General features: G+C 44.7%; 1 protein-coding gene across 5 annotated transcripts in view; it reads right to left on the bottom strand.

The window, feature by feature from the left end:
* The window catches only part of TPST1 (tyrosylprotein sulfotransferase 1), a 278,351-nt gene that overhangs the window by 146,933 nt on the left and 112,526 nt on the right, over positions 1-18,892 (bottom strand). For all 5 annotated transcript variants that reach the window (XR_013608583.1, XM_078679467.1, XM_078679466.1 and 2 more), the window contains exon 2: positions 16,845-17,788. Coding sequence is in view for 4 of the 5 variants with exons in the window: in XM_078679467.1 (XP_078535593.1) it covers positions 16,845-17,689 (845 nt within the window). In the remaining variant the exon portion in view is untranslated. The remainder of the gene's footprint in view (positions 1-16,844; positions 17,789-18,892) is intronic.

Here is an 18,892-nt window from a genome sequence, read left to right as displayed (position 1 = left end):
TGGCCTAGGCTAGTGATGAGGATGGGAGGGATCTCTTGCGAGGGTCTACTTTGATGGTGTATTGGTTCTCCCAGGGTGAAGGGGAGGTGGTGTAACTTGAAAGAGCTGGTAGCGATTACACTGTTGTTATTGGAGTATTCCCATTTGCTTCAATAGCAGAGGTCATGGTCAGTGCAGACACTATCAGTGTTAAGGCCCATATCTGTCTTCAGGTTAGACCCTCTCTTTGGTATTGTCTGACATATCAGTTACCTATTGCTGACAGCAGTGGCACAGTGGATGACAGATAACTGTCTACAGCTCAACGCAGGCAAGACCGAGGTTTTGTTGGTGGGTAAGAAGGCTACCCTTTGGAATGAACACTGGTGGCCAGCATCCCTTGGTCCTACGCCACCGCCTAAAACAGTGGTAAAAAATCTTGGGGTCTGGATGGACTCCACTCTTAGCTTCCAGACCCACACCAAGAGAGTTGCGGCTACCTGCGTGGGGCTTATAAGAGGTTTAAAACCTCTCCTGAAATATTTCGACCCGGCAGTGCGTCAGCTCAACATGCAGTCCACAATACTATCCCGCTTGGACTATGCCAGTTCACTGCTCCTAGGAGCCAACAAAGCAGAGATACGGCGTCATCAGCGAGTCCAGAACTCTGCCGCGAGAGCGCTGGTGGGCCTCCCTCGCCACTGCTCTGTTGGGGTCACCATTCAAGAATTACACTGGCTTCGGATCGACAAGCGGATCCAGTTTAAAGCGCTATGCTTGACGTTCAAAATCTTAAAGGCCAATAGCCCAACACTCCTTGGTGGTCTCCTGAATACCGACGTGCCTCATCGACAGCTGCGCTCCTATGGACAGCATCTAGCGTTTGTGCCATGTTTTAACCGTTCTAGTACCGGAGGATCCTCATTCCGGTACCAAGCTGCCAGGCTGTGAAACTCTCTACCTTTATGCATTCGTGCCTTGGATGATTTTCTTGCTTTCCGGAAAGCTATCAAAACATTTTTGTTTTTATCTGTATAGAAATTGACCTGACTCTCGCTCAGTTTTCTCTGGAAACTTTTGTCTCAGTTCTGTCAGCGCCGGAACGCCCTGTTGCTGGGGCAGCTGTGCGCTCTAGAAATCCTATAACATAACATAACATATATAAGATGGGCTCAATTATTCAGGTATGCATATCACAGGCAGGGATAACATGTATGTGAATTATTTGAAAGGACTATTACCTTCATCCCTGAATCAATGCAAATCCTGACTCTTTTCATGAAGATTTACAGCAGATGAAGGGTACCAATGACAGACCTGCTTGTAAGCCAGGGAGTGCTGTACAACCTCTCTTCTGCTCTACATTACCGAAGGGAGTGTTCATGGGACCGGAGTCACCATTTACAACTGGCTCTGGAGGATGTTATCTGTCTTATTGCAGGATCAAGAGGAAGTGTACTCTAGTGTTTTCTTCTTTGCCCAGCTCATGTGACTTTACTCTACTTTAATTTGGGGAGGGTCTGGAGTACCTCTCCCACTGATTTCTGAGCTAGCTGTTTCTTTTTATCCCCATCCTGTGTGTCTTTGCTAGTCAGCATGAATCATAAAATTGTGGAGCTCGAATGGAGTATTCCTTCCAGTAAATTGACCACTGTTTTATAATCTCTCTGGGTAGATTCTACACCAGTAACAGGTACCTGGATAAAGTAATGTCTATGATATATTGTCTCCATCCTAGACATTCTGTCCCCTCCCATTTTCTGTGGGGAACCACAGAAATATGTTATGTGATATGAATTTGTAGAGCACGGCTAATCACCGATGACTGTATCCAGGCACTGAGTAGGGCAGGCCTGAGGGGGGAGAAGGAGATCATGCCTGTTTTGTCTGTAAGAACCATGTCTTGGGGTTCAAAAATTCATGATGGAGGTTCTGAGGTGTTTCAAGAGGTCGAGCAGGTCTTGGTTGCGAGGTATGAGAAGGAGCGTCCTCTGATTCTGTTTTTCTTAATGCGAGGGAGGTGTGCTCTTGCCTGGGTCGCAGATTAAATGTATATGGTGGCTTTGGTAGAAGTTGCGGCAGTGGTTGAGGTAAGCTAGACCACTGTTGTGGACAGCTTTGTAGGAGAGGGTGAGTAGCATGAACTTACATCTTTCCTGGACTGGGAGCCAGTGGAGATTGGTGAGGTGTGGAGAGATGTTGTTATTTCAAGGGATGTTCAGGATGAGTCTGGCGGTGGCATTCTGGGTGGTTTTTGACTCTAGTGGACAACCACCTGAATTTCAAAGGTTGGAGCAGCTGTGACTGGATACTGATTTTCTATGCACTCTTGAGCTAAAACTGTAGTTCTCTATTTACTATTGAATAAGATCTCGCCATTTGCATAGTGGAAAGTATAGACAAGTTGTAGGTTCCTCTGTTAGTGTGAACTTCACAGACAGGACTAGGTTTGGAATTGCTCCAGCTGCATTATCCTGCGCATAGTAAGATGAGGTGCACTTCCCGAAGCAGAGAGGACCTGCGCCTGATTTCGCTGGTGATGGAGATCGGCTGTGAGAATCTGCTTGTGGAGAAAAAGGCTGCAGAAGCTAAGATCAGAGGATCATCTGTCCAGATGTCCTGTGCGACTCACAAACAAGAATACTAGCAGTCAGGGCAGAAGCCTGCAACAAGGCCTCCTCACCAAACTATTCCTGTTGGTGAGTCGACTTCGCCACATTGTTCGCTCATACACCTGCCTTTTGCAGTCTGAAATATGGCAAGTTGAGTTTGTGTTTTGGTCGGGTGAAAGGGTGTAATGGAGGATGCAAGAGTCCCTCATGAGCCTGCATCCTGTCTCCCCTGGTAGAGGGGAATCCCTTGAAATGTTTTTAATCATGTTATCCCTTGTCCCGGATATCACCCCAAACAGCACATGAGCCTCTTGGAGTGCTCTTTTAGACATACTGCCTAGTGGTTTCCGAGAAGGCCTATTTTATTCTACTGCAGCAAACAACAAGGTGCTGGAAGGAATGCTTGAATTAATCTCAGCCATTGGTGATTGCTCGGATCACATTCCAGTCCATCATTTGTTACCCATTATACTACTCTAGACAAAGAGCAGCCATGCGTAAACTAATCTTGAGCCTTCCTCCAAAGCGAGCGACCTTTCCAGTCGAACTGCCAGCCCAGGTCGCCTCCAGACAGAAACACAAAGGCCCCAGACCAGGTTTTACTCTACTTAGGCCATGACAAGTGAGGCATACCTTGAGTCTTACGGTACAGTGAATATGGGACCTAGGTCATGGCATACCAGTTATACTTAAGACACCTACAGAAAAAACAAAGTAGCCAAAGGCATGCCTGAGTTAATCAATATTTTACTCTAACCATTGACTTTTGTTCCAGATTCCCTTTGCCCCTTAGCAGTCACAACATAAGTACGATCAAGAGATTGCTTTTGGGTTTGCTACTGAAATATAGTTATTTGAAGAAACATCAAGCTCTGCAGTTTGAAACTGGATGTGGAACAGTTTGTAGTCCCCTCAATCATCTCAATCATCTGCAATATGTCACTTCCGTTAAATCAAAGGTAAGTTATATAAAAAAGGGCACAGGTAAGGGTCATGTAATTAAAAATATGCCAAGGATAACCTGAGTTAAAAAAATGAGGGAGGGACCATAAGTCCGATTTACCCTGTTAAAGACCATGTAATGTCAGCAGATATTTTGAAGCAGATGTAGTGGCGTGATGTAGTAACAGGCGATTTAGTGGTAGGAAATGGAGTGACATTTAACTGGATCCTTTTTAAAAAAAAAAAAACTTTGATATCCATGTCAATTAGATAAAGTGACCTTAAATAGGATACCTAGGATGTGACCTGTCTTTGTCTCTTGATGAATCGGAATATTGTCTGTGGGGAAATATGAGAGGCCGGTTGATCCACAGCAGTCTTTATTTCGTCAGCAAAGCTTTGTGCATTGATTTAACAGTTGGGTTCACAAGGCTTTAGTGTCTAGCAACACCTGGCAAAGCTTAATCCCTGTCCTCTGCTGTCTGTAACTTGATAGCAGCAATCACATTTGGTAAACAGTGACCAAGACTCTGACAAATGCTGCAGGATTTAGATCTTAGTAACTAGGATAAACAAGTGATCATCGTGATATATAAATGTTGTACTCAGCATACAAAATGTGCAGTTATAAGATGAGTTGAGTATTTCAGACATTATACGCAATGCAATAGGTCTTGCATTTATGAGAGTTTGAGCTATTGGCATTGTAAATGACAATGTATTTTTATTTATTAAAAGATAAATAAAAGACATTCGGCCAGATTCATCAAGCTTAATTGCGCTCGCAAAGGGCCAGATTCTGAGGATCTGGCCCTTTGCGAGTGCAATTTTTGCATTTGGGATTCATCATCCCAAATGCAAAAATCGCTAATAAAGAATTCGCACATTTGCGAGGAATTGCATTTAAGGAATCTCTATTTGAGATTCCTTAAATGCAATTCATGAACCATTTTAAAATAGCGAAATCGCAATTTTGGGCCGCTATTTACCGCGACGTCAAACCTTGTGGTAAATAGCGAAAACTTAGAAAAATGCATTTAAATGCATTTTTCTAAGTTGCATGTTACACACAAACATGTCCTTTGGACATGTGTGTGCGCAACACCAATGTAGATTACATTTCAGGGGTGCTACAGGGTGTCCTTTGGACACCCCTGGCTCCCTTGAAATCGTATCCTTATTTGCGATTAGCAAATTGCTAATCGCAAATAAGGAATAACTCCCCATTCATTCCTATGGGCCTTATCGCAAATAAGGAATGTGTAGGAATCGCAATTTATTTAGCGATTCCTACATGAATCCCGTTTTGCAAGTCTTTAATAGCGATTCCTTAATAATCGCTATTAAGGACTCGCGAATCGGGACATTGATGAATCTGTGGGATTGTCATTTACAATAACAGTAGTTTAAACTCTCGCAAATGCGAGACCTATTTCATTGCAACTGTGTGCTATACATTTTTTTTAAAAGCCTTATGGGAGAACGTGTCCTACGGACCTGCAACAGCAGGTCGGACAAAGGTATTTGAGAAAATAGGGCTCGGAGGCTGTTATTAAATCCTACCAGGCAACAAAACACGTAACAGGGGGTGTCGCCATGGAAGGTTACAAAATGAGACTAAGTGGTACTAAGGATGGACTACTAAGCCTTTTGACCAATGAACAGCCACAGTTTACGGTGGACAATCACAGAAGTCAATGACAAATATGGGTGGAGAGTGGGCGGAGCTTCAATTCCCTGCCTGAATACAGCATGCCTCGCAGAGCAGCGCCTGCGCTGCCCAGGCTCGACCTAAAAACAAGGTGTATGGTTTAAAAATATCACACAAGGAAAACGCAGCATGATACGATATAGGGCTTAAAATCAACTTTATACCGGTCTTTTCTGCCAGAAACTTTGATGGCCTGACTTGCCAAATAATTTTTTTACACCGAGTGCCACTTCCTCTGCACACCCTTCACGTCTCCTAATAGTTAAACCATGCATACCCCACCACCCGCCTGCCGCATATGAGACACTATATTTATGCAACGATTGAGAGGCCTGCTTGGGTCTGAAAAGCTGCACTTGGGAAGGAGGCGGTGCCCAGGTACTCTGCAGAACATGTGCCAAGGAGCATGATTGCCATCTTGTTCCATGTCAGCAGGGCACCATATTTATTGTCCTGGACCTTCCTATTAGAAGTCATTATTGTCTGATGTGTTCGCCCAATTGGTCAAATGGATGCAAACCAAGGCAACCATACCTTGAGTACATTTGGTGAGGTCAGCATGGGGCACTGCCAGGAGACATCCCGTCAGAAGAAGGCACATTTTCAGAGTACAACTTAAGGACGCAGCTGTAGGTTGTCAGACTCGGGATCAGGCAGGGCAAGAAGAAGACTCCCAGAAGGCAGGTCTATCAAACACCATGACTACTTCAGTTAATTGACAAAACACACACATCAAGCGCACAAGTTATTCTTTCTTCTACAATCAAACATACCCCTGTGTTCACAGCCATTTAACTAAGCACATAGGCAAAGCCAGGGGGCCTGACTGTCACAGGTACCAACACACAGGCCACAAATGATGTGTCATTCTGAAATCAACGTATTCCTTTGTTCACAGCACCAGCTGTGACACACACACACCGCAACCCCCCCCCCCACACCCAAGTAAAGGTGGTTTATGAAAGTAAGCATTCTTCAATCTAAATAACATCAAATTAAACAGATCAACAGAATCTGCTGGGGCGAAGCCCTAGCGCAGCTAACTGTCTACTCCTACCCTTTGAGGGTTTAAAATTCAGTGATTCTTCAAATGTTGCAAACATCCACCAAAAAACCCATCAACAAATAAAACATCAGCAGATGTTTTGTGAACTTTCATAGCATCACGATAGGGTGGGTCAGCTTCTAAAAGATGCATATTTCTTTTTAGTTCTTTATGAAGTGCAGTTTCCAGAAGGCAAAAAGGAGCCAAATAGACATGAAGATACATATATTAGAACCACAAAAAACCTTAAGAAAAGAAAGACTACCAAAAAAGGTTTGTTTTAAATGCTTTTCAGGAGGCCTTATAATCAGTCAAAATCAGTGCGTGCCCAGGAAGCGCAGAAGGAGAGATTTGCAAAGCTCGGAACCATTAATCTAGAGAACCTAACCCCACAATGAACCTTTAAAAAACAGAGAGATCTTCTCGCGAGAATGACTTGCAGATCTGAACACGAGTGCAGACGCGTGGCAACATTAGGTCCGAGATGACTTTGGAACCAGCGCGGGACACTGTCACTGCATGAGGAGTAACACGTTGTGCCCGAATCTTTCCTTAGGGGCGGCCAGGGGAGGGACCTACGAGCTTCAGAGTTGTGGCCAAACTTGCTAAGACAAGATGTGATCATTTGGACACGTCTGAAGAGTTGGAGGTTTCACAGCTGTTTTTCTTGTAGGCCAAGATAAATGGCATTCCCATAGTCCAAGTGAAAAATAATGCAATGCTATGTGGTGCTTGCGAGCGTCTCTGTAAACAAAAATAAAATCCCAATAGAGTTAAAGGGAAGTTACGTTGACGGCAGCACAAAATGTCGGCAGACATGAAATTAACAACTTAAGGATATAACCCAAACACGATTACACACTTAATTCTAACTCTAGTAATGTCTAACTCCAGTCAAAACTGTGTGAAATCTTGACTCTCAGTGGTAGCACAAGTTGAGCAGCCATCTCCCCAGCCCTCAAATCCCTTAAATGGCTCCCCATCGAAGGCAAATCCGCCTTCAAAACTACTTGCATTACACACAAAGTCCTCCACCAAAATACACCGCCATATCTCGCCAATAAATTCTGCAAAGCGGGCAGCACACAACCCATGAGAAGCTCCAAAGCTTTTCTCCTAGTCCCACCCTTGCTAAGAAAGAAATCCACACAATCCCTTTCCTTCTCCCGTAATGCCCCAAATATCTGGAAAGCCCTCCCTAAAGACCTGCGATGCAACCCTTCCCACATCCACTTAAAAAAGACCTCAAAATGCACCTCCTCAACAAATATTGGGTGTCTTAACCAGCACCCTGAATTCGTCCCCCCCCCTCCACTTTTCTGGTCCCCCCTACCTTCTTACTGCCTCCCACCTCCCCCGCACTCTACATCACACTGACTCGGCTCTCTCCCCCCACTGCTCTCATCCGGTCCCTCCTAGTCCTCCCCAACCCCTCCCACTCCCCCCTCTCCTACCAAATTCTCCTCATTTGCCACTCTCCCCCTTTTTCACGTCTAAATTCCTTCTACCTGCTGCCCTTTATGCCTTTCACCATCCCTTTATACAAAATCTGATCTCCCATTTCCATGTCATACATGTATATAGCTCTTGCTCTATCTATCTGTTTTATTTGATATATATAGATCCAATTTGTTTCTTTGCTTTTTTTTGTTTATTTGTTGGGACTCCATGTTATTGTATTATGGTTTTATATTGTTACCATCCTCTTACTCATGTAAATCGCTCTGATATCTCTGGGTCTAGTCAGCGCTTTATAAAACCTCTAAAAAAAAAAAGTCTCTTCCGGCGGTGGTAGGTGCAGAGTATGCAAGGGCGAGTAACTCAACATACCTACATTGACCCTAATAAGATGACTGTTCACCAATACTACTCTTTAGTGTCGAGAGCAATCTTTCTTAAGCACGCCAAATACAGCACACTAATTAATCCACACAAGAAGTTTTTCAAGATAGGTGCACTCTAGTTTTTCATGGCAGTGCTCCCCCTGAGGGTTCTTACGTCGTCTCCGCTCATCTTTGAAGCTAAACTCTGCCTTCCTGGCAGAATAAAGAAGGTGACCCCAGGTGGTGTCTGCACTAGGGATGCGAATCAAAGTCTGGTTTTGGCCTTGAAAGTTTTGAGCTCTCTGGGAAGTAACTGACAAGCATGAACCAGATTTGTACGGCCTGTGGCCCGGCTACCACCCTCCCCCAACCAAAGCCTTCAGAAGAGTAGGAGCTGTGGTGCTTTTCTTCCCCGTTCTCCACAGTGAGAAGCTCATGCTGCGCCCTTCCCACGGTCAGTGGGTCGTTGCTGTGAGGTAGTCACACACAGCAATGGCTTCCAGATGCAACACATCCTTCTTCTTCATGGTCCTTGCCTGTAGTCAGTGAAACAGCAGTGCGCCTGCAAGCAACTTCTGGACTTGTTCCCGCGTCCCTCCACTGATCGCGGGACTCCTCAGGCAAGGGGATGGATTCAATGGTCCTCGTGGCTCCTTGCTGCAAAAAGGGGTCACATTTATTGGCGAAAGTCCCAATCAGGTTGGATCCTCTAGGTGATAACCTCAAGTCTCAGAGGCCCTCTCATGGCATACAGGGCTCACAAACAGGAGCGATAAGACAAATGAGAACCACGACACCAGGCAACGGCCTGCAACAGCACGGCAGTCCCGGTAGAGGGTGCCAGCTTCCGCACGAGAGCGGATAGTTCTCTCGATACACGTTTCTCGACCTGAACCGGGTGCCTCACACTGATCACCGGAATCCTCTCACCAGGATTCCATCTGGGCATCGCTCACTCCAGGATCTCACCTCCTCCTCGCAGGGCCTACTGGTCTTGGCAGAAGGCAGAAGGTTGGTGCTCCAGCCACAAGGCAAGTGTTCTTGGCTCCTGGGTAATTGCTCCTCACTCAGATGGGTGCCTGGCAGTCCTTGGTCCTTGTTCCAGCAGCAGGAAGTCTTCGAAATTGTCCCTCTCCTGATGAGAGGGTGCTGTTAAAAAATATATAGGGCTTATGCTATCACCTTTATAATCTGTATCCAGACACGTGTGATTTAGTGTCTGGCCATTTAAATCTGTGCTAGGGGTGTCAGCTTCTTTGAAATGTTTTCTCCTCTGCACCACCCTTTGTCAAAAGGATAATTCTGAGTGACTCACAACACAGGCCAAGGAAATAACTGGGGATCCACTGGGCTGTCAGCCTCCACTGAGATATGACTTAGCCTTCCTCTCTACCAAGATTCCCTGGCATTTCCGACTTTATCATTCCAGCTAGCTCCATGGCAATGAGCCTGACCAGTAACTTTTCCTGGAATCAAAAAGCCCTTTGATGTGCACAGAGGGCACTTCTCTCCTTTCAGTGTTTGTTTCCCCAGACCTCATGAATGTCAGCAATATACATCTCCTGTCTGGGGGATGCAGTTCACACCTCTTCAGCCCGTGCAGGCCCTGGGCATCCAAAATATACTCCTCAGGCCCCCATGTTATGTACCATGCACAGACACATACATGCAGCCCAGGACGCACACAGAAGTATCACGTGTTATCTGGCACTACACACAATCCATGCAGGTCAAGGGTGAGTTAAGTACACAGCCACGGACCTTTACACAAGAGGTACACGTGAAAAGGCCTGTTCACATTACTGATTATACTGAACACAAAATGGGAATGCTTCCACCATGCACTTGTGACACTTAACTAGTGTCGGCTTGTGATCTTTGAAAGTTGTGGGGCCATAATATTTGCCAAGATTTCACCTACATTTTTCAAAATGTGCCTTGACAGCTCCCCATATGTAAAGAATTACCTTCACTGTGCCAATGCCAGCATTTTGTTATAGGTGCCCCCTTATGCCAAGAATTGTATACAGTATTTCAGTACAAGAACATTACCATTGATGCTGCCCATGAGTGACCTATGGTTTTTAACAGCCAGCCTTTTATTATGGTCTGCTTCCCCCCAATCAGTCCCTGAGCTCCAATATTCCATGGCTGCCCTATCTGAGACAAAGAATTATGTCCAGTATGTCAGCACCTGTTTTTTGCTATAAGTTTTCCTTTTTTTAATTTTATTTTGTTTATTGGCATTTCAAGCGATAGGTGCATTTCTCTGCCATGCAAGGCAGTATAACAATAACAAAACATACAACCATTCTGTGACCAACATTTTCACAAAGAACTTAATGATAATCGTCTCATTAGTATTATCCATTACCTTTGCAGCAAGATAACATTCCAATGACAATAATAGCTTCTCTATTCAGTCTGCGGGCTATTGATAGCTAATTGTTGCATATATTGGCGTAAAGGCTCCCATATGTCTCTGGGCCTTGACGCTGCGGGCAGTTCTTCTGCATCTAATGCAAGGTTTTCATTACCGTAGACCATGTCCTTGATCCAGTTCTTAATGTTCGGAGCCACAACACTTTCCCAGTGTAGTGCGACTCGGCGCTTGGCCATTAGCAATGCTATTCACACTAATTTACCCACCGCCCCTTTTAATTGTGGTACGTGACACAACAGGCAAATTGAAGGCGTAGATTGCAATATAATCCCCGTCATTTCTTGTAGATGTTGCAATACAGCCTCCCAGAAAAGCAGCACGCGACCACATTCCCATGCCAGATGTAAGAAGTCAGCGTCAGATTGGCCGCATCGCCTACAGTTACTTGTTTCCCTGAGGCCACATTTGTGTAACTTACTGGTGGTGTGCTAGGCCTGGTGTATATATTTAAAATGTATAATGCGCGAGTTGCCATTGGGTGTGAGTTCCCTGGTCAATTTGCAGATATGCTCCCATTCCGTTTCTAGTAATGGTGGGGATAGTCTGTTATTCCATCGGGCTAGGCTTCTGTTTGGGGACCCTCTCATCTCGCACTTCCCTATTTTTTGCTGTAAGTATTCCCTTGTCATGTGTTACGTTCAGTATTTCAGTCTCTGCATTTTGCCTGCTATGTCCCAGTGCCAGCTTTTTGCCACATGGGGCCCCCAAGTCAAGAACCTTACCTATAAAACCATTTACCGTTTCCTGGAATTCCTTTGTAAATTACTAGGAGTTGTAGAACAGATACATTTGGCTATAAATGTACTTTTACAACACAAGTTACCTTTGTAAATAAGGCTTAGTATGGGTAAATGGACCCCAAAAACAGACCCAATCGCCTATATACCACTATCAATAGTGACCTGGGACAACCTGTTACATAGAAGGCATATCCTTCTGTCATAAAGAATCCAATTTTTTATGTAACTGAAAAGAGTTTTGGAAGACAACCCCACATTTATTCTATACCCTTGCCTTAATAGTCGAGTCCACTCACTGGCAATAATACCCCCTCCCCTTTGAACATCGCCCAATGAACAATGCAGCAAATAGTAATCCCCATATCCCAGGCCCTCTGGAGGGGATATGAATGAGTAACAAAGCAAACAGTGTCTGGAAGGCTAACGTCTCAAAATTGAGGAGGAAGCATCGACTCAAATGTTTCATTTGTCCAGTTAGGAGCAAAAGAAGCTGCTCGAGCCTGGTTGGGGATAATATGCTTAGGGTGTGAAGGTTGAATCTCGGTCCTTGAATGCTGACTGGTGCCATGGATGTTTATCTATCTAGGTTTTTTGTTAAGCATCACTAACCACACGGTTGGTGACCTCAGAGGGTTCAAGGAGTGGGAGCAAATGGGGAAGAGGGGCATAGACAGATATATTTGTGAGTCCCATTCAGGCCTTCTGCTCAGGCAAACGGCGTGGGAGCCAACGGGCATGGGGGATGTAGCCAGATACAGCAATGAGTTCCATTTAGGTCTTCTGCTACGGTGCCGTAGGACAGCCCCACCATAGAGTTCACCCTGATGTCAAAGTCTTGGGTGTGCAGTGGTCCAGATCCCGGGTTTAGTGATGGGCCGAACTCAGGTATCCAACTGGTAGGACTTGGATCCGGCTGTTATATGCTTCTCCTGTGGCAGCAGGATTATCCGAACCCCTGGATATAAGGTTCTTTCATATTTTGAGGTGACTGTGTTAATGTTCAGGCTATGGATGCTCTGCCTTACTTTATCTGACCCATTTTTCAAAAGTAGAATGTCTGTGAGGGCAAAGACGTTTTAACTTCAGTGTTGTAGTCGCCAACGGTTCCTCCACAATGGCGGAGGAGCGTCACCCCACTGCCTGACTCAGAGTCAGGAAATGAAAAATAAAATGATGTTCTAGAATAGTTTTATTTTTTCATTTGTCGGCTCTGAGCCAGCTTGTGTAGGAAGGGCGGGGAATGGGAGGAGGAGTGCTAAGTGCACTCCCTAAGTCTGTATATGTGTTTGGCTGGCCGTCTCCGGCCGGTCAAACACACTTGCGCACTTGGGTTTCTTCAGCCCGGCTATGTTGAAATGCCGGGCTGGAGAAACCTCGCAGCCTCCCTGGCCTGAGCGGAGTGTCTTTTCAGCCCCCTCAGGCCAATCCGGTGCTGCTCTCCTAGCATAAGAGCAGCACGGGATTGGATGGGAGCCTGTCCCAGGGGTTGTTGGGACCAGGAAGAGGGCTGGCGGTGCGACACGGGAGGTGGCTGACAGCTTCAGGTAAGTGCTATCTTTTTTTCTATATTTTTACTAACACCCCCTGCGTGTTACCACTCCCGAGTTTCCCCACTGCACCGCCACCCTCTGTTTGTGGTGGGAGCCACTGGTTGTCCTGAGAATTGTGATGGGCAGCTCTCAGTTGCTAAAAATACAAGGAAGGCATGGACAGTTCGGGCTAAGGGTCAGCCTTCTCAGGATGTGTGTTCTCATGAGTGCTCTGGAATAGTCTCTTTTTATGATCTTACCCAAAGTACTCCCAGTCTATGGGCAGTCATGATCTGTATGGTTGAACGCTTCCCAATATAAAGTTTGGGGAAGATAGTCATTCTCCGGCGTGTAGTATGACAACTTTTTGCTTTCACACTGTTTCCATGTTTTTTTTAATGTTGGCTTTTTACAGTGTTTGTATATTCTATTTGTGTTGTTCTTTTGAAATTGTAATAGCCTGGCAAGTTGAACAATAAATGCTGTGATGACTGATGACGACAGTTCCCAGGAACTGCACCTTTTTTCCACTAGGTTCCAATTAACTGGCATACAGACTGTACATAGTTACAATATGTATCTATGGTAAACAGTGCTCTGTGCATAGCTAACCTGCTGTTTCTCCCAGTACTGGATATAATAAATGTGTTTGTTGCTTATCTGATGTAGGGAGCGGTATCTCCTACAAGCAGCAATTGTTCTTGCATTGCTCGTGTTAGTTATGTGCCACTGCCGGGTGTGACCATTCCCTGCCCTAACCTGCTCCCTTCTTGCCCTATCCTCTCACTTCAAGGCCTGCTTGTGCTCGGAGCAGTGGAAAGAGCTGCAGTGCTCAAGGCATGTAAAGAAAAATCAATGCTTCTGTTTTGTGTTGTTATTTGGCACCACCATCAGATAGCACCTTGAGGCGGCTGCCTTACCTCACCTTATCGAAGAGCAATCCCTGCCCGCATTTTGCTTAGGTTGAGGGTCCTTGGTGATTCAAACTCCCCAGGAGGTGCCTAGATAGGCTTCGTCCATTAACAAGCGAAAGCACAGACAGTCGCTCTCTTTAGGCCAACCGCACCCATGGTGGGACATTTCAATTTCAGGAGACGTTCTGTTGTCTATCTTGTGACTTCGCTGTGCACATCATGCAATGTACTGCAACAGCTTTCAGGATATATTCATCCACCCTCTGCCCGCAAAGTCCAATGCAGCCCCCGTCAGCCCGCTGACTACAGCCCCATCCCAGTGGCGTGGCATGGGCGGTTGCCCCGGGCGCAAAATTCCAAAGGGCATTCTTAGGAGCGCAACATTTTAATAGGGGCGCACTTGATTCCTGGAATGTAGGGCTAAAGATATCAAAGGAAGTAGGAGAGAGGGAAGTACAGTAACATATGCATTGTAGGCTAAACTGAAAAAGCTGAAGGGCCCATGGATAGAACTGTTCTTGGGTGAGCATCACCAAAGGGTTTTTCACAACTGAAATTGCACAGAGAGCACTAATGGCTCCACCACCACCTCATGGCAGACCGCAGCGGGTCATTCCAAGACGACCTGAATTATAGACACTAAAATCACATGTTACATAGTATATTCAGACCCATCGGTTGCACTGTATCTCCTCTGTTCCACCACACTCAACAGTAACCATCAATTCCTAGAGAAATGTGTAAGACCCAATGTTACAACCTGTACAAGTGGAGTAATGCAGAACTATGGAGAAAATCACGTATCTTTTCATGGTTGCTTTATTTAGGTTTTGAATTGGTACGAATGAGGTGAAACCTTGCCAAACAATTTTAATATCCCTATTTGAAGCAATGGGGACTTTTGCATGCAGCATGAAAAAAACCTTACATATGTGAAATGTAAATCAGAGTGGAGATACTGATTCCTCCGATGTCATGAATATGTATTGCTCCATTTTTTGTGCAAATTTATGTCCCCTCACGGACACTCTACTCAAAGTATCAGTTATTTAAAGTGGGCAAAAATCTCAAATTGTATTCATTTTTTAAGTTGTGACGTCCTGAATATCTCAGTGTCTCCTAAGAATACACACAGATTATTCATATGTAATGTGAATAACTGAATGCAGTGCTATTTTTAATGAAAGAGCGTGGACACAGAATAAACCCCAAACTGAAGGGCAGCTCTAAAAAGCAAACAGAATCAGCAAAATAACAAATTATTTCAAGAAGTTTACGCACGTAAGCTTTTTTCTGCTGAGTGCAACTTTCTACGTTGTGTACAAACGATTAAAAAAGAATAGTGTTAAAAAAGGTGTCCGTGTGCTTCCATAATCGACGAAATCTTAATTAACAGTCAATTAACTGCTGATGATTAACATTTAGAACAGAATCTGGTGAATGTGTATACTTTTCTTTACTGATCATCCTTCCTATTTTGTATAGAGGTAGCATCTCTCTTGCATCAATGTGTGCTAAAATGACAAAATATTGCAAAGAATATGCTGCATGATTTGCCTTTTCTTGTTGTATAGTTTAGTCAATTCTGTCATATAATTTGTCACACCACTGCCTCATAATTTCACTGCTTTGATGGCTATCGGGATATTTTTTAATTGCTCAATATATGTCTAGCTGTGTTAGTGTAAACCAAGCTAAATATTTAAAGCCTTTCCGAACCATAATACATCATGTGGATTAGACTGGATATGGTATTTAATGTTATATAGTTACGTATCTAGCAAATGATTTTCCTTTACATTTTCCCAGTAAATCTGCATCTTCCTCTGGCTGTTGTTTACTGCCTCTGTCCTACCAGCTCTCTTTTCCTTATACCATGCAACAAACGAGGCACCTCTATTGCACTGTGATGTGATTCTCTGCCCGATTGTGAATTTGATCAATTTCTGGAAGCCATTTAGGGATAACAGGTTTTTACCAGATGATCTGAATGTGCAACTGACAGGATGCTTGTTTCCGGTCCAGGGAGGACCTGGCTTGGCAGTTCAGGCTGGACTGTTCCCATGAGGCACAGGGTCAAGAGTGATTTGCATATAGCTGGGTCTGAACTGGGGTGGCAGAGTGAGCTAGAGAACGCTGATGGATTCAACCCAGATCTGTGACTGGGGGTGAGTGTCTGAAACGTTTCAGAGCTCCGTCCATCATCTCTTTGTGTTTGTTTTGTGCAATCGACCTCACCTCAGTCATTAGTAGAGATCATCCTAGTGCCTAGTGAACACGAACGAGAATGAGTAACACTGAAGAGGTCTTCAATGTCATGGATTTCTCCAGTACTGACTCTGAACCCCAATGCTTTATGAAAGTAGAGGAAAACCTGGTGTACACAATTAAAACATTGCTAGCAATGTTTTGCAAACCCAACAAACAGTGCTACTTTACGAAGTTCCAAAGTTTGCCGGCAGTAAAAAACAATTCGGCAACATTTCTTTTTAGGGGGACACATCTCATGCAAAGGGTTTTCATGCAGGAACAGTCATAGCAAAAAGTGTTATGTGCTCTTAAACTAATAAGGGATTCCACACAGAATCCGAAATTAGAGCCATTTGCAAGCCTCACAGGAGCACTAGCAATGCAAGCATAAGGCACCTATCCCACAGACTGCACACGGCCTAATTTTAATCTAAAACTTTAACCACAACTTTAGGGTTACTGTCTGTACAGCACAACATTCAAATTGTCGTTTGTTTTAAAGTACAGAGTAGTAGATGCATGAACAGCCTCTCCAGCCACTAATATTTGACTTCGGCCATTACACCACTACCTTTTCTTCCAGCATAAACGGTGGAGGCAAATGCAAACACAGACATCAAAATTGCCACCTAAAATCTTGGCGGTAGCCAAGTGAAAGAAAGGGTGAAGATGAATCACAGTTGGAAGAAACAAAACAGGCATAATTCATGGGGTAAAGACTTTTGCACCAACAAATGATAGAATGGACATTGAAGTATACATGTAAAAAACACACTTTGCTTTTGAATGCAAGAGAACTGCAGATTTTAGGGTCAGAATTTAGGACAACATTTGGACAAAATACAAGGAAACTTACTTCGACAAGGACACACCGCCTGCTTTTCCAATCATCTCCTCATGGTGAAGAACTGCATCATCCCATGGGATGTCGAGAAACTTCAAAAGAGTCCTCATCCACTGCTCCGGGTGCAAAACGAGCTGTTCGTAGTGCACCAGCATACACCGCTTGTATCCAACCTCCATGCACTGGCTGTACATGGTCTCTATCGCCCGGTTCCACTTAGACAAGCAGTCCCTGTAGCTAGTCAAGTCAAAACCAGCAATTGTGACTTTCCGAGATATCATGGAATGCACGGAAGCTCGCCCGTCTCGTACCATTAACAGAAATTTGGCATTAGGGAAAATTTTGGCAAGGTACGCTAAAGACTTTAGAGCAAATGGGTCTTTATTACACAAGTAAGGGGCCGGATCACCATGCTTTACAATGATCTCCAATAAGAAGGCTTGCATGGCAGAATCTAGCACTTCATCAGTCACCCCAGCCTCGTCCAAGCGGACCTTCTCCTTGCTTGACCTTGCCCACATTTGCTTGACTGCTAGAATTCGAGGGATGACCCGCGTTTCTTCCCCGCAGCGGATGTCAGGGTGAGCATCCAGCATAGCACGCATGAGAGTGGTGCCGCTGCGAGGGACACCCCCAATGAACACCAAAGGCATATCCTTATCATAGGGGAAGGTCCGATTGGCTTTAAGATTGAGTGGAGTCCTTGGTGTCTGTTTTGCCAGCTCCACCCGTGCAGGTTGACTCCGCTCTTCAATCCGGTGGTGGCACTCCATTGCATGCTGGCCAAGGTAGAAGACCGTCACAGAGCTGATAACCAGACAAGCTAGTAACAAGTTTTGTTTCAACTTCCCAATCATTTTGGCACTGTATTCACAGTGGACCTTTTACTTCATAATCCTATTCAGATCATCTCGCGGCACAGCATTACCGGTCCATTCGGGTTCGAGAATCATGTTCTGCAAGAGAAATTAAATTGAAATGTTGAGAAAAGACCATCGACGATGATGTTTTAGCAATGCAAGCATGCAAGACGAACTTTGGTATATATTCCTTTGACAAAGAATTGACTGTCTTCAAGAAACATTTTGTTGCAACGTAACCACCTGGCTGCCACCTGGCAGTGTACCTCCTGCCTGCTGGACCACTCCTGCTACACCGCCACCCCAGCCCCCAGACACATCCACCCATAGCTTGGACTGTAATTCCCACTCCAATCGCGCGTTCCATCAGTACCCCTCAATCTAGATTATAACCCCATCTCCTCATTACTTCTCCAACCCCGTGCCTTGCGTGATGTCCCTCGCCAACCTTGACCTTTCTCTGTATTCTCTTTAAAACTCCTGCACGGCACTTTACTGCTCTGTTGCTAGGTTTGCACTTAGGTCTCAAACATACATTCGTATCACCTATTAGAACTCTTCTTACAGATACATTTTTAGCACAATCTAATCCATGTAATTCTTTTATTATTAGTAGCATTATTCTTTTTTTAAGTACAATTTTATTTTATTAATTATTTCATTAGTCATCATCAAAAAATCAGAACAACAATCACCATATTCAATAGCTTGTCCAGAAGTTCCATAACAAAAGGTTCTGTGTCACATTCAAAGTGTCAGGCCAGTATATAATCACCCGGTTGTGCAGTCAACACCTACAAAACCGATCAACAGAAGCACAAGTCATCTTGAGCAAATGTTGCTATCGAACCTATAGACGAGTATCAGTCTGTGAGTAGGGTAGATCAGGTCATTGTTGAGTGTTCATCTGAGCTGTCATTCTGCAACAGAGCAAGGTGAGATTGTGGTGGTGCCCATATATCTCTGGGTCTGGATTAACCGGCAACATGATAGCAAATAATTCCGCATTAATATTGCAGGTCACCGCATACTGAAGGCCCCCCTCCCCTTTGTCGGAAACGCGCCCCTTATCCAGTGAAGGGTCACCTCTCTTTTGACTATAGTAGGAGCAGCGCCACCAGTCGCCGGGTAGGTTTCAGCAATTTGGCCACAGATCCCATCACCACAACATCACAGGTGGCAGGAACTTTATCCCCAACA

Source organism: Lissotriton helveticus, chromosome 3_1, assembly GCF_964261635.1.
Source record: "Lissotriton helveticus chromosome 3_1, aLisHel1.1, whole genome shotgun sequence".
Taxonomy (NCBI): domain Eukaryota; kingdom Metazoa; phylum Chordata; class Amphibia; order Caudata; family Salamandridae; genus Lissotriton; species Lissotriton helveticus.
Note: the sequence above shows the minus strand (reverse complement) of the source record. Positions and strands in the feature narration are given on the sequence as shown.